The 15,405-nt window shown below is 41.1% G+C and overlaps 2 protein-coding genes across 2 annotated transcripts; one reads left to right on the top strand and one right to left on the bottom strand.

Moving 5' to 3' along the window:
• The first annotated feature begins 1,559 nt into the window (after window positions 1-1,559).
• Window positions 1,560-7,304, top strand: LOC139645879 (calpain-1 catalytic subunit-like). Its single transcript, XM_071521748.1, has 17 exons — window positions 1,560-1,793; window positions 1,971-2,058; window positions 2,160-2,275; window positions 2,401-2,534; window positions 2,805-2,997; window positions 3,174-3,248; window positions 3,572-3,657; window positions 3,878-3,949; window positions 4,102-4,259; window positions 4,398-4,555; window positions 5,075-5,268; window positions 5,868-5,934; window positions 6,056-6,118; window positions 6,265-6,322; window positions 6,432-6,487; window positions 6,946-7,024; window positions 7,180-7,304. The coding sequence occupies exons 1-17, from the start codon at window positions 1,560-1,562 to the stop codon at window positions 7,302-7,304; spliced, it is 1,956 nt and encodes a 651-aa protein (XP_071377849.1).
• Window positions 7,305-8,416: 1,112 nt separating this feature from the next.
• On the bottom strand, window positions 8,417-14,380 carry nsrp1 (nuclear speckle splicing regulatory protein 1). The gene is made up of 8 exons (XM_071521768.1): window positions 14,366-14,380; window positions 12,600-12,628; window positions 11,482-11,572; window positions 11,214-11,270; window positions 10,902-11,030; window positions 10,503-10,710; window positions 10,307-10,409; window positions 8,417-9,822 (listed from the first exon to the last, which is right to left on the bottom strand). The coding sequence occupies exons 2-8, from the start codon at window positions 12,617-12,619 to the stop codon at window positions 8,991-8,993; spliced, it is 1,440 nt and encodes a 479-aa protein (XP_071377869.1). The 5' UTR covers window positions 12,620-12,628; window positions 14,366-14,380; the 3' UTR covers window positions 8,417-8,990.
• Window positions 14,381-15,405: the final 1,025 nt, after the last annotated feature.

Genomic DNA, 15,405 nt, shown 5'->3' with positions numbered 1-15,405 from the left:
GAGATTAGACATCAGCTGATTAATTGCTTAGGCCAATTAATTGGTAAGATCAGAGATTTGTATGAATAATTGGCAAGTGGTGCTGGAGTGTGATAACACACAACATTTCAACTTCCAGTTAAACGAGTGGATTTCCTTCCTTTTCTTTCCTCTAAGAAAAATGCTGATCACATATCCAGTGTCATTAAGTTTCATATGGCTAGCTTAGCATATAACTGATGATGTGCACTTAAAGTGCATTGACCCGCTATTAGCTTCTGTTTTGAGGCAGATCATTTGGTCGGTCCATGGAGTCATAACAAAGTTTGTTGTGTGTGTTGAAATATTGCTTCAACACTGTAGGAATTAATCATTCTGATGTTCGTCATATTTTCCACTATGAAGATGTTTGATAATTGCCATTAAACATGAAACTGTATCGTCAAAAAGCCCACAATTCAACATGCCAAGAAGTTGTCTCTTTTTCTCTCAAAAGTGTCTTCACTGGCATAATCCAGTGTCCAAACATGAGCCTCCTCTTCCTCTTCTTCACAAATGAGAAAAAAATAGGAGGCCGCTTCTAGTTTTGCATTTTCATCAGTTTTGGTGGTTTAGAAAGTATTTTAGGTGAATTTCACAAGATCTATTGACAGCAGGGGTTATAACAAAATGGCCACCAAATGTCCTGATACCCTGATTATGTATTGTTTGAATGTCAAAGCTGAATCTGATATTTGGGAGAGAAAATAGCTGATCTCAACTAATCAAATAAAAGTGTGTTTTTTTGTAGAATCATAGACTCATTTTATATACAATACTGTGTAGCACACACACATGCAGCAGTTTTGTCATGTTCATTTAAATGACTCGAAATAAACATGTTCAGACAGGTGAATGCATATGTAGCAGAAGATAAAAAAAAAAAACACTGGAGAACTGTATTTGTTAGATAAAGAATATAGGGCCTTATTCATAAAACTTACCAGCAAATTTTGCACTTGCTACCTGCCTTAAATTGCCTTTATGGCATTAGCAAGACAACTTTCTAAGGCTGCCATGGTGTGGCGTGTTGACAGATTCTAATTACTTTGTGTAAAAATACCAATGAAGTTTCTCCATGCAGCACAACATGGGATCCTGTTACATGCAGCCCACAAACGCTGAGAACATTTCCCACTGAAATGTCCACTGACACCTCAAATCAATCACATCAGAGCCGTTTCATTAGGGATGATGATTTATACCACAGAACTAGTGTCTCAAGCACCGGTAAAAAATGTAGCTTTTCTGGAGTTTCGGGGGGAGGGTCTGACTCAGGTGAACTTATGTAAGAGAGGATGGGTATAAATTAGGGATGAGCTGCTGTACAGACTGCACCAGACTGAGCAGATTCAAGGCTTCTCTTGAAAAGCAGCAGTTGGTTGCAGCTGTCTCCCAGGTAATCATCTCAGTTTAGCTCTAATTGTGAATAGACTCAGAGAGAAAGAGCTTTCTGAACATCATGACATGCACTTATTAGTTTTGTTGGAGCATTTAATGGCATTTTTCTTTTTTTTCCCTCTCTCCTCTCAGACCTCAACATGCCTGAGTCCTGCACTGATATCATCAACTTGCGCTACCAAGATGGCAGCGAGGGCAGCCCCTCCAACCCTGCCAAGTTCAACAACCAAGACTATGAGCACCTGAAGCAGTACTACCTCAGGAGGGGGAGACTTTTCGTGGACAACACCTTCCCACCCGACAACAACTCTCTGGGAGACTTGCCTGATCTCAGCCAGTGGCAACAATCCCAAGTGGAGTGGCTCAGGCCTGCAGTAAGTGCCATTTATAACACAGCCTGACATGATTAGACTTTGGTTTTCCTTTTGCATGTGTCTCTGAAGTTAGGATATCATACAGGCAAATGCATGTATTTTCAATAGGATGACACATTTTGACATGGTTGCATTTTTTACATGTACATGCTTGACTTTGTTTTTGTCTCGGTGCAGGACATCATGAAAGGGCAAAACGTCAACAAGGAGCTTTCTTTCATTGTTGAAGGGGCTTCAAGGTTTGACTTTGGTCAAGGGAATGTGGGTAAGCAAGATTTTTCTGATTTATTGCTTAGTATGTGCATGGTAGTGAATTTGAACTATACATCAGTACTAGAGACCGATGGATATTTCTTCATTTACTAGGTAACTGCTGGTTTCTGGCTGCAATTGCATCGCTGACATTCCAGAAAGATCTGATGGTGCAAGTTGTTCCTCTTGACCAAAACTTCAAGGAATATGCAGGAATCTTTCACTTCAGGGTAAGAGAATAATAATCCAGAACTTTTTCATGACACAAACCACTTGACATTGTTTGCCTCAAGTCATTCAACTAATCTGCATTCCTGACAACTAACCTGAAACTGCTCCTCTTCTTGTCTGTCAGTTCTGGAGGTTTGGTAAGTGGGTGGATGTTGTCATTGACGACTACCTGCCAACGTACAACAAGCAGTTCCTGTCTGTGCGCTCCAAAACTGGCAATGAGTTCTGGGTTCCTCTGCTGGAGAAAGCCTATGCCAAGTGAGTGAACAGCTCACCCACCCTGACCTGAAACATTTGGTCAATAAGTCACAGTTGCTGTATGTAGCAGTGGGACAAAAAAAAAATCCTCAAGATCCCCACGAGACCTTTGATGATGTTCAACTAATCAATATTGACTCCACTGATATATGATAGAAGAAAGAGTCTGTTATAGTATTACAATGATGAAAATTATCTGAGTGGTATCCATGACGACCTCCTGTACAGCCTGTTGTAAAAAAAACACTGTTTTGTCTGTGTTTCTGTCAGAGTGTGCGGTTCATACGCAGACATGAACGCTGGTCTTCCATCAGAGGCCTTCAAGGATTTCAGCGGCGGCGTGCACATGACTTACGAACTCAGAAAGTCTCACACTGCGTCCCATGATAAGGAGCTGTGGCTCTCACTGACCAGAGCCACCAGGTGCAAGTCAATGATTTGCTGCGGGACGTCCCAGAAAGGGGTAAGTAGCCCTTTGTAGCAGAAATTCAGTTCCGTTTCCCTACTTTATTTTTTACTCTTCTTGCTCTTCAAGGTCTCAGGTCTTTTTTTGCTGCTTTAAGAGAGAAAGTAAAATATAAAAAGAAAAACTGCATAAATTAAATTCCATGGAATGATTTGCTGTTTTGTCTGTTTCAGGGTGAGTTGGTGAACACTGTGGCACACACTGGACTGGTGGACGCACACGCATACACTGTCACAGCGGTTACTGAGGTAAGTGTGTGTGCGTGTGTGTGCATGTGTGTGTGCACGTATAGGGGCGAGGGGGGGGGGGGGGGGGGGTGTTCAGGACAGCAGGCATATTGAAAATAAGCAGTGTAATGCCATGAGCTTTAGGAGTCTCTTTCCCTATCTTTCCTTCTATCCTTGTCTTTGTGGCTTTTGTCAGCAAAAAATTTGTATCAGCAGATTCTCTTCACCTTAACTCTAATACTAGGAGCATTTGAAATTGCAAATGTCAGGATATTTGGTTTAAAAGTTTAAAAAGTTATATTGAGGAAAAATAAAAAGTTAAAACATTCTCTTTTCATTTTTAGGTTGAGTGTAACGGGACCACAGTGAAGCTGGTCCGACTCTTGAACCCTTGGGGCCGTCAGGAGTGGAGTGGAAACTGGAGTGACAAGTATGGATGACTCATATATCATCATCCCAAATTCATTACAAGTTTACAATTAAAACGAATAATGCAACATGAGCACAGATACAGCAATAAAAAGATCTAGTTTATACTGCGCTACAACTTAATAATTTTTCTGTGAAGAACAGCTAAATCCTGTTCCATGAACAAACATGTATGTCATATGTTGCATACTCTCATGAACTCATTTTATTGTTGTGCTCAGGTCATATCTGTGGGACAGAGTTAGCCGTGAAGATCGGGACAAGTGCTTTGAACGCAACGATGGAGAGTTTTGGTAAATAATGATAGAGATTTGAAAGCAACATCTTAGGGAATGAGCAAGATCTATAGATTTGCTTCACAATTTTCTCCCTCTTCATCTATCGATTTTTCTCCTGGCTTTTCGTCTCTGTCTCTCTCTCTTTCTATCCTGTCTGTGTCTGTCAGGATGGAGTTGGAGGACTTCTGCCACTATTTCAGCTTCATGTCCATCTGCTGTGAGAACCCCAACTTTATCGATGGTGACCTCTCCTGCCAGTGGAAATGCATGATTTATGATGGCAGTTGGATGGCAGGCAGAACTTCAGGGGGCAACATGAGTTATGGTGGGCCTCATTCATCCTTCCACCCTTAACTCGAACTGTGATTTTCCTTTAATGTGTGGGAGCACAGAACAACCACAATTTTTCTTAAGTGCTATCTATATTGGTTACATTATTTAACGCCCCTTTTCCTGTCCCTAGCTACCTTTTCGATGAACCCTCAGTATCGCATCAGAGTGAAGCAAATCGACCAGGAAGAGAAGGGAGACAAAAACATCTTGCTGTCTCTGATGCAGAAACCTGTTCAGCGTCATCGCAACAAGACAAGATCCAACCCCATTGGACTTACCATCTTTCAGGTCTGAGTCCTGACCTTTACATGTCTGTACCCAGGAATGTTTAGAGTTTATTATATAACAAATAAATTATAATTAGATAATAAGTAAGTCAAATGTAATGTAAAAATATGAGAAAATGATGAAACCCAAAAATAGGCAACAAGAAAACACATTATTACACATTAGTGCATTATTAGTCATTAGTGATTATGTGATTAGTAATTAAGAAATCTGCTTTTGGGATCACATGTGCCTCTGCTGACATAAGATTGATTCCTGGCAGAACTTTCTCAATTTTTCACACTATCCCTATGGCAAAAATACTGGAGTGGGTGGAAACAATGTTTACTGTATATTGACGTTATTTTTTCCCATTTCAAATCCAACAGGTGCCACCAGGGGTAAGCAAGAAATATCACACACTACCTATATGCACACAAAGCAAATTCCACCACCAAGTTATTTGAATGATATAATAGCCTGTGATCTTATGGAAACAATTATATTTCATTAGATTTATATTTGATCCAGACACCACAGGGCCGTCTGGGATCCTCCTTCTTCAGGAGCAACAGGCCAGTGAAGCAGCAGCAGACTTACACCTATGAAAGGGATCTGATCGAGCTGCACAGCCTGCAGCCCGGAGAGTATGTGATCATCCCCTCCACCATGGAGCCCAATAAGACCGCAGACTTCATTCTCACCGTCTACTCCAAGGCCGACAGTGAAGTGGAGTAAGGAGTTTACTTTGTTTACCATGATTTATTGTAAAAAGGGGGGGAATGTGCTTACCAAAAAATGTAGCACCAGTGTAGCACCAATGTAAACACCAGTTTATTGGTTAAGCTTTCGGTACAAGACCTTCATCAGAACAGGTGAAACATTCAATGACACCATCTATATAGACTCCCAAGAGGAGGTGTGGATAAGTGTAGACAAGTGTGTACTCTATGTACAAAAAGTCAATCAAACAATCAAATAGAGTCATAAAGATTGACCATCAGTTGAGAACCACATAAAAACCATGATTTATGACACAATATACTGTATGTCCCAAATGGAGATTTTCATTCCAATTGTTTGATATCTATATAAAACAGAAATATTTTTTCGAATGTAATCGTCTACTGTATGTTTTTGAAAGCTTGAGTAGTGATCGTCAAACATTGATATAATGTTTTAGAATATAAACTCTAAAGTGCAGAAATTGAATGTTTTAAGTCAAGAACTGAGCTTCCACAGCGTGAGGCCAATTCAAAAATCATAAATAGCACAAACTGACTGGACATTTAAGCACAAATCTGCTCTTTAACTGATTTTTTTCTGCACCCAGCGCCCATGATGGAGATGAAGATGAAGATGAACACGAACACACAGATGAACACACTGTGACTCCCAAGGTATGAAATGTGTTGAATACCTGTAGCTGTAATTCACTACCATTCAAAATTAGAGTATGCAGTGGTTTCAGAATCTGCCAGTCTGATGTCTAATGATCTGATGATGTTTGTTCTCTTTAAGCCAACTGGCGAAGACAATGACAACAGCTCAACCTATACCATGTTCAAGCGTTACGCTAATCAGGTGAGTTATTTTTCAACCCGTGCATGTCTTTAAATCTGTCTGTTCTGTCTCTCTTTTCTCTCTCGCCACTCATCCATCCGCCCATCCATTTCCCCATTTTGCCAGTTTTCAATCCCTGTTTTTATTTTTTCTGTCTCTGCTGTCAGAATGGTGAGCTGGGTGACAGACAGCTCCAAAGGCTCCTGAACGACAACTTCCCTCATGGTGAGTTGATAGTCACTTTGCCATGATGTGAGATTCTTTTCCAAACATTAAAAAATGCTAATTCACCTGTGGAGACTTAATTTTGTTACTCTGTGTCTTCCTTTCACAGGGAGCCGGGACGGTTTTGACCTGGATACCTGCAGGAGCATGATTGCTATGATGGATGTATCCTTCAAAACATGTTAACATGCTTAAGTTATTTTACAAATCACCCCAATTTATCATCTCTGAAAGGATCTATTATTCTGATTCATGATTGGGAGTTAAAATTTTTCATCTGTATGTGTAGTTTTCATCTGTATATATGAAACATTCTTAATGTACAAAGATCGACCGGAGGGCGAAGATGACCTTTGCCGAATTCTCAAATCTCTGGAACAAGTTTGACGAATTCAAGGTAATGTAGCAAATAAAGCCATTAGGAAAACATATTCAACTCATTTCATCTGATTTTCTGAAAGTTGAAAATTTCTATTTTAAGAAACATTGGCTTGAGTTTGAGTCTGAAGGTTTTATGTGTCTGTGGTGTGCATTTAATCACTTTGGGGGATGAAAATCTGACTTCCATATCCAGAGTCTGTCTTTCTGTCTGTTTGCTCAAAGGAGATTAATATTTCTTCCAGAAAATCTTTGAGCGCTCAGATGTTTCTCAGACTGGGACCCTCTCCTACAATGAGCTACAGAATGCCATCAAGACTGCAGGTAAAAAAAAAAAAAAGTTAGATTATTGGATTTTAATTTAACTGTCTGCAGCCACAGTATGATGAATAATAAGCTTATACCAAAACAGGAAAGGGGAAAATACTTCACATGTATGATTGTGACTGGAGTGATTGTTTTCCATGTGTCTCCACCAGGAATAGACCTGGATGACAGCATGGTGCATCTGCTGACGTTCCGCTACTCCGGCTACTACTCCTCCATCTCCTTGGAGAGCTTCCTCACTCTCATGCTGCGCCTGGACAACCTATCCAGTGAGTGACATGCAACCAATCACACCAGTTCCAAAAAGGACAAGGAAAAAAAGCTGCTGTGCTCATAATAAGGTGTCCAAATTAGTAGGGCAGGAGCCTAAAGGGGTAAAAGGTCAACACAGCTCTTAAAGGTGAAAAATTGTCGTACCAAGTTAATATATTTGCTTTTTGATTTGTCACAGAAAGAGTTACGGTAACTTAGGTTAACTGTTTTTTTTCCCAAGTTGGGTGGTTTCTTGGTTTTGGTGAAAGTTTAAATTGAATCCTCAAGACAGAAGCATCTGTTATCAAGAAAATGGTGGTAGGCCATACTGAAATACTCGACACACAATCCAGATTTGAATATTGCATCATTCTTCAAAATTGCAGGAGATTTCTCCATTTTAAGATGTATTTAAAAGCTTACCCTGTGGCCTTTATCTTTATCTGACAGAGATATTTGTGGTTTGTTTTAATTACAGAGATATTCAGCAGCAAATCTTCCAATGGAGTCATTTACATGGACCAGAATGAGGCAAGTCTGGTTGCACTTATTACTGTAGTGCAAAGAATCTATTATTTCATCTCTAGATATCCAACATACATGTTCCTACACAGTGCGGCATTCATTCTGTGCAAGGCCCCATACTTGAATGTTGAAAAAAACTGGATACTGACAAATCTACATTGTTGTGAGTTTTGCTTATTCCTTTATTTCAGTGGACAAACTTCCTCATGTACATCTAGACCACAGCTGACATCACAGAAAAGAGAGACACAAGATGGGAGAAAAGATTGCTGCAATCAAGCATTGTTTTGATTTAGATTTATTTTTGGCATTTTATGCTTTATTTGAGAGATATAGTGAGAGAGAGACAGGAAGGTATGGGAGAGAAAGCGAGGGGAGGACATGCAGCAAAGGACCACGGGCCGGATTTGAACCCGGGACGCTGTGGGAAGGACTGAGCCTTATGGTACGCGCCCTACTCCGTGAGCCACCAGGGCGCCCCCAAGCATTGGTTTTGATGGAAATTTTGTCTTCTCACTGAAACTTGCGATGCGGTAATAGTTTGCTATTTCTGTCATCAAGTTGTCTTTCTGGAATAAATGTGGTTGTCACTCTGAACTATAAAGTGAAAAATATCATAATCCTGTACATGTTGTGTCACAGTACACTGTAAAATCACTGTACAACAAAATAAACACGATGCAAGAGAATAAATTGTGGACCAGAAATTGTTTTATTAACTCAGAACAGACTACTCCAGAAAAATACAAAACCTCAACAAAATTAGTCAAACACAAGACCCTTGGCTCAAAACTCATTCCACATTCACTCATCTTCCCAATGAGGCAATATTACTTTTTTCGTCTACACACCCGTTTGTTTAAGTCTCAAAACACACATTTACAAGTCAGCACTCTCATTTCATATTCGTTACAAATGAAACAAGAATTCACCCGTTCAATTCGGAAAATCCATTCGTCTTCCAGACAGTAGATCAGGAGCGCACTCTGCTGTCGGAGTGTGTCCATCGCAGTGCGCTGAAAAGGAGTTGGTTTCATACACCATACGGACACGGTGTGTGTGTGTGTGTGTGTGTGTGTGTGTGTGTGCACATAATATCCCATACGTCCCATTAAAGCGGCCACACTTCATATTAAGACAGTTCTTGTACAACACAGGAGTCTTTGCAGTGTGTGCGAGTCAAATCTCAGTCCTCTTCCTTCTCGATGTAGGTCTTGCAGGCGGAGCGGGCCATTTGCCGGGCCAGGTACCGATCTCTCGCCGAACTCACCGTCTGATCGCTGCTGCGCTTCGCAAACTTATTCGCTTTCTCCTCCTGTTCGGCACTCTCCTCACCTTGTTTCTCCTTCGTCTCTTCTCCTACTACTCCTTCCTTCCTCTCCTCGGCTTTTTCTTCCCTCTTTGTTGCCTTCTCCTTCTCCTCGTCCCTCCTTCTCTCCTTCTCCTCGTCCCTCCTTCTCTCCTTCTCCTCGTCCCAGTCCTTCTCTTTCCGCGTGTCCTCGTCCGGATTCCTTCTCTTCTCCCGTTCCCCGTTCTTGTCCCTCTCTCTCTCTTTAGGGCTCCTCTCCCTCTTCCCGTGCCGCTCCTCCCTCTCCGTATCCCCTCTGCCCCTGCTTCTGTCGTCTTCTCTGCCTCGCTCTCTATCCCGATCTTTCCTTCTGTCCTTGTCATCTCTCTTTCTCCCGTGTCTGTCGTCCCTTTCTCTGTCTCGGTTTCTGTCTCGGTCTCTCTCTCTGTCCCTCCCCCTATCTCTGTCTCTGTCTTGGTCTCTGTGGCTCTTCTTCTGTCTGTCCCGCTCCCTCTCCCTCTCCTTGTCTTCTCCGCTCCCTGATGAGGGCGACCTCTGTCTGTAATGGCGTTTGGAGTGGGTGGAGCCCGGCCCAGGCTTGCTGAAGCCAGACTTCTGGTCATGCCCCTCCTCGGTGTCGCTGTATGAATTGTGGACGTTGTCATGGGAGGCAGGTGAGGGAAGGGGTGAAGTCCTCTCTGCCGCTTTTGAGACCTTGGAGCTCTGAGTTCTGTGGAAGCAGGAAGAGAGATTTAGTTACAGGCTCAGAGAAGCTCTAAAAAACAAATGTGTGTGGTTGTGTATATGGATGGGCAATGATTCAATATTATCATTTAGTGTCTTTCAGTGGAATTATATCCTGATGATATGGTGATTTTGAGATATTGTGACACAATTCTGCTGTCTAAATTGATGATAAAAAGCACATTTTATTTTAAAAAATTGACAAAATGAGGTATGGAACATTTTAAGGAATATTATTTGAAAATGTCAGTTTTGTTTGACATCACACCTAACATTACCATTCCGTTCAATGGGATGAACATTCATTGATTATTTAACATGTGATTTTGCATACGTGAGCCATATCGTGATATATATATATATATCGATATCGGGAAAAAAATCCTTATGATTATCGTGGTATTGATTTCAACCATATCAACCCAGCCCTAATTGTGTGTATGAGTGAGCAAGTTTGAGTTAGGACTGACTTGTCTGCTGAGCGATCTGGTATCGCCTCCTCTCCCACAGTCTGATTCAGCAGGTGCCGGTAGAAGCCGCTCAGGTCCTTCTGCTTCATCACGTCCATAGCAGCTAACCAAAATGAGCAAATATAAAAAACATTAGTTTACACTGTTTCACATAAAGTGGCTTATTTCCAAGACATCTAAAGGATCAGAGTCTAACCTTCCATCTCTGCCACTCTCCTCTCTCTCTCCTCCTCCTCCTTCCTCTCCTGAAGTTTTTGCCTGTAGGCGGAGGTAACGTAAGCCTCCTTATCGGCAAACTGCTCTCCCTCCGCCTCCCTCTCCTTCTGGATCTTCCTTTCATCCCTCCGTTCTTGTTCTTTCTTCCGCTCTTCTACTGCTTTCAACAACTGGTTGATGTACTTGGGCTGTAAGGACAGAGAGAGGAAAACAAGTTGAGGGAAAATCTCAATAGGCAATCCCAATGTCAACTAATGTATATAAGTGGTCAACATCAGGATCCTGTTAGGTATACAGTATGAGAATACAGGCTGAATTCAAAGTTCATTGAATGCATACATTTGACTATATGTTAGTGTCTTGGGTTAGTTGAGATTACCTTTCTGTCTGTTCCTCCAAGAACCTTCTTGTTGCTCTCCACTCTCTGTTTTTGAATGTCATCGTACACAGCATCATAATCATATACAGTGCTGTCCTCCTCCAGGGCCTTCTGCATCTCCAAACGAGTCTTTTGACACAGAGAGAGAGAGAGAGAGAGAGAGAGAGAGAGAGAGAGACAGCAAGAGGCACAAAGGCCAGGAGAAGGAAAAAGAGAGACGATCATGATTGTGGCAAAAATATAATATGGGAGTTCACAATATTAACTGGATTCCACAATAAATCTCACAGAGTATTTTATCCCTCCTCTCACCTGCTTCATCATCTTTTTCTTCACAGCTTCTTTCTGCAGACTCTCCCCGACCGAGGTCTGAGGACAGACATAACAAAACATACACCTTCAGTCTAAAGTCTACTAATTACGTCATCTGGATCTTGGATTTGAGTTTTTTTTCTTTTACAGAAACCTATTTAGTTTGCAAAATAGGAAGAGTACTGGTAAATTTTGGCATTGACCATGTAAATCGAATGGTGAATAACAAAAGACAAATTGATGGTAATAATTCAAAAACCACGGCTACCTCATCATCAGAGTCATCCCCGAACACTGAGGGTCTCTGCAGGGCTGCTGTCTTGGACGCTGCTTTCTTCTGGGGCAAGATCAGCCCATACCTGTGAGAAATCAGGAAAAGAAACTCATGAAAATACTAACTTCTTAAGTCCAGACCAGAAATCTACCCTGACCTGCCACAGCCAATGCATCTTGCAAATTTACATGTATTTCACTGGCAAAAATATTCATACAGTAAGGCAATGTGAAAACAAATCAAGTTAAAGTGGTAGAGAACAGCCTAGATATTAGGTGTGTTTGCAGCATTTACACAACGAACATTCACAAATCTTTCTGTCCTGAACAAAAACACAGCCCATCTGAATCCCTCTACAGATTTGTTCTCAAATTAAGCACTACACATGCCAAATAACCTATGTCTGGTCCTAACTTCCAATGAGCTACTAATTTTCATTCTCCAGTGCCAAGAATAGCCATATGTACAAGTCAGGTGAGGTACAGCTGAGAGTGATGGTTTGGCTTTAATAAATAGTATCCTTTTTAACCTACGCTGGGCATTTTCATTTGATTTGAGTCATTTGTCACTCTGTAATATTTAACATTGTGTTGATACCAATGGTCCTCTTGAAAACGGATCATACTCTTGCACGAAAAATGGAACAAAAACAGACCAAAACCTGCCCAGAGACCCACTGAAGCTCAAGCCAACCCCCCAAAGTACAAAATACCACATCAGAACACATCTCAGGTGACACTGATAACGTTTTTATTATCTACCAAACGACAAAATATAATTAAGTTATTGTGAAACAAAAATCGAAGGAAAGGCTCAATTAGGAGGAAGCTGACAATTATGTGCCAGCTAGGAGGACTCCAAAATCTAACTCTGGTTAACGTTAGCTGACTTATAGTAAAGCTAATTCAGACTAGCATAACGTTAACTCGAGCTAGCTTAGCAGCAAAGAGCGAACCGTCATGTTCAAGTAACCTTGAGTTATAACACTGTAGCTGCTACATTAGCCGCAATTTCTTTATAATCAGAGCATCAGACAGGTCGACAAAGAGAAACAGTGTCAGTTATTACTAATCAAACACCATCAAAACCACGTTAGCATGTTTGCAACTTACTGTTTGCTAGGGACCGCCATCTTGCTCTGCTGAATGTAAGCAAACACGACAGATTCGATAGAACATTTCAGGCCATACAAGATATGATTTTGGTTAAATTTCAATATTCATATGAATGTAGTGTTAGATGACCATGATTAATCGTTTGGAGAATTTTATGCGTCCGTTCATCTATTTCGATATTCGGCCACCTGTCTGTTGCGAAAGTGCAGACCTCAATAGACAGATAGAAGCAACTGGCCCTAATGTGAAAAAGGAGACTATCAACAATTTGTGCAATAATAGGGCTAATGGCTATGACATGCATCTAAAACGACAGCCGCTGCACAATCCTAACATGCTAATCGTAAAACATAAATAAATAAATAAATAAATAACAGTAACTATTGGTTTTATTGGGATTTAGCCTACCAACAGATGGCGACATTGCTCCTTATTATAGTGTCCTACCCAAATGACAAAAGTAATTGCCGATCAGTCTCTCACACCCTATTTATGAAACCAGTCCAGGCAACAACTGTCGACACAAATAGCAAATTTCAGTGTTTTATTCTTACAGAATTTAAGAGAGTACACTTATCTGCTACCTAGCCTATGTGTTGTGGCCTGTGTGTGTGTGTTAAAGGTTTCCACATACAGTACCATTTATAACAGAAACCTATATATGGGTCAGTTGTATAATCATCATAAATGCCATTAACCCCTGCAATTGCAAATGTATGCGGTTACAGAATTAGCATAACCTCATAAGGCATTGGTAGAAATTGACCAATAGGGTGTGATACAATTTAGTAAATAGCCTACAGACAAAATGAAAGTGAAGTTTGGTTGTGATTGTAAATATGCACATAGCCAATCATATAATAACACAGAACTCAAAGTGTATTTTTATGGTTACTCTGTAACATGGTTCACACATTAGCCTCCATATTTTGGAACGTGTAGAAAATTTCATGCATATCAGAGAGACTGTTGGTGCTGTGAGCCAATCTGAGATGTCACTGAGAAAATAAAACCTCTATTGTCAAATGTCTCTGTAACTGTGAAACTTGCTGACTGTGAAGCTTCTAGTCGAAACCTTTCCATACACAACTTAACTGCTTTAACTTTCCCATGTAGTTACATTTCTGATCTGCTTGGCCTGACCACTGATTGGTTAGGGGAAATAGAATAGACATCTACAATTAGGCATTATATATTACATTTACATTTTACACATTTGGCTGATGGTCCTATCCAGAGCAACTTGTGAATGCAACAGTAGGATAAGCTTAAATTCCGACATCAATAAATTACAAGCAGCCAGTAGTAATGAGTATGAAGGTCAGGGGGACCTTAGTAGCCTTACAATATTCCTGCCACCACATAGTGATCATGTAAGAGGAAAGTGCTAGGAGAAGAAATAAGGGTAAGATAAGGGCTAAGCATTGAGGATTAAATTGATTTTTTTAGTGGAGAGAAATAATAATGGGTAGAAGAGCGTATATCAGTTTGTGGGGAGCAGGTGACATGAGGTACTTATTGAAAAGATGAGTCTTCATCCTGAAAGATGAGGAGTGACTCTGCTATTCTGACTGGAGTGCGAAGGATGATTGACAGGCTGCGGCTGCTGTGTAACTACAAAAGAAGAGATAGCTGTCATTTCAGATCCTGTTTTATTTGCTCATGTCATTTGCTATTTTCCATGCTGTCACTCAGCCGTGACAAACCTGCTAAACCTGCGGTAAGTCATTTTCTCAAATCAGATCAGAGAGCGCGTGGCTCACCTGTGATTAAAGCTGCAGCTTTGAACTCCTCCCGTTGCCTCTTCTGAGTGACTCTAAATCCAAACACCATTATCTCTGTCGTAATCTCCTCATCTCCTCTCTGGCCTCAGCGCTAATCCCTCTGGTACAAATAGAAAGACTGGAGCTGTCCACCGGATGGATGGATGGGACGGGTGAATGGATGGTAAAATAGATCAAGGGACGGATGTACAGATGGATAGAGAGATAGGCAGAAGGATGGATGAATGGATGGCTGGATAGAGAGATGGCTAGGAACTAGAGTGAAGATGAGAAATCAAGTGGAGAGAGGTAAACATCTGTGGAACTGGAACTTTCCCTCTCTGATATAAGTATTGGAGGGAAAGAGAGATAGAGAGGGAGAGAGAGAGAGTACCTGTGCTTGTTATCTGCATGAAGGCACATTCTCCTACTATCTTTGTATAATGAGACACTATTGATGAGGACAAGCCAATATAATGAATGAGAATCTGCAATTAATGAGTTTATACAGATTACTATGTATTGTTTTCCTGTTTCTTATCTTTTAGTATTGGTGTATGAGGAAAAGGGAGAGAAAGCAACTAGGTGGAAAACCTCCTTAAAGAGTTGGTATGCAACTCAGGTCAGGGTGTACACCGGTTGAATGATTGTTGATGAGTGTTTATGTGTGTGTGTGTGTGTGTGTGTGTGTGTGTGTGTGTGTGTGTGTGTGTGTGTGTGTGTGCGTGTGTGTGTGTACATTTGGGTGTGTGGGTTTCGGAAGGCTAAGGTTGCTTCTATCCTAGATCTGTGCCTACAGGCAGTGAAGGTAACAGTGTAGCAGTACAGGCTCAGACAGGCACGCTACACCGCAGGAGCCGTGAAATATCTCCTGACTTTCTCCCTCAGTCAATACTGCACCCACTTCAATGACATGCCTACACATAAAGGATCATATGACTCCTGGTAATTAACCTGTAGACTTTCAAACAGTAGAGAGGCAGACAGGCCTCTCTTCTCTTCTTTTCTGAACAGAGGCTGAAAGCTGGGAATGTCAAAGG

The sequence above is a fragment of the Centroberyx affinis genome, unplaced genomic scaffold, assembly GCF_046629955.1.
Source record: "Centroberyx affinis isolate AG114_WGS23_722 - 3 ecotype Tasmania unplaced genomic scaffold, CSIRO-AGI_Caff_v1 ptg000918l_1, whole genome shotgun sequence".
Lineage (NCBI taxonomy): Eukaryota > Metazoa > Chordata > Actinopteri > Beryciformes > Berycidae > Centroberyx > Centroberyx affinis.
Note: the sequence above shows the minus strand (reverse complement) of the source record. Positions and strands in the feature narration are given on the sequence as shown.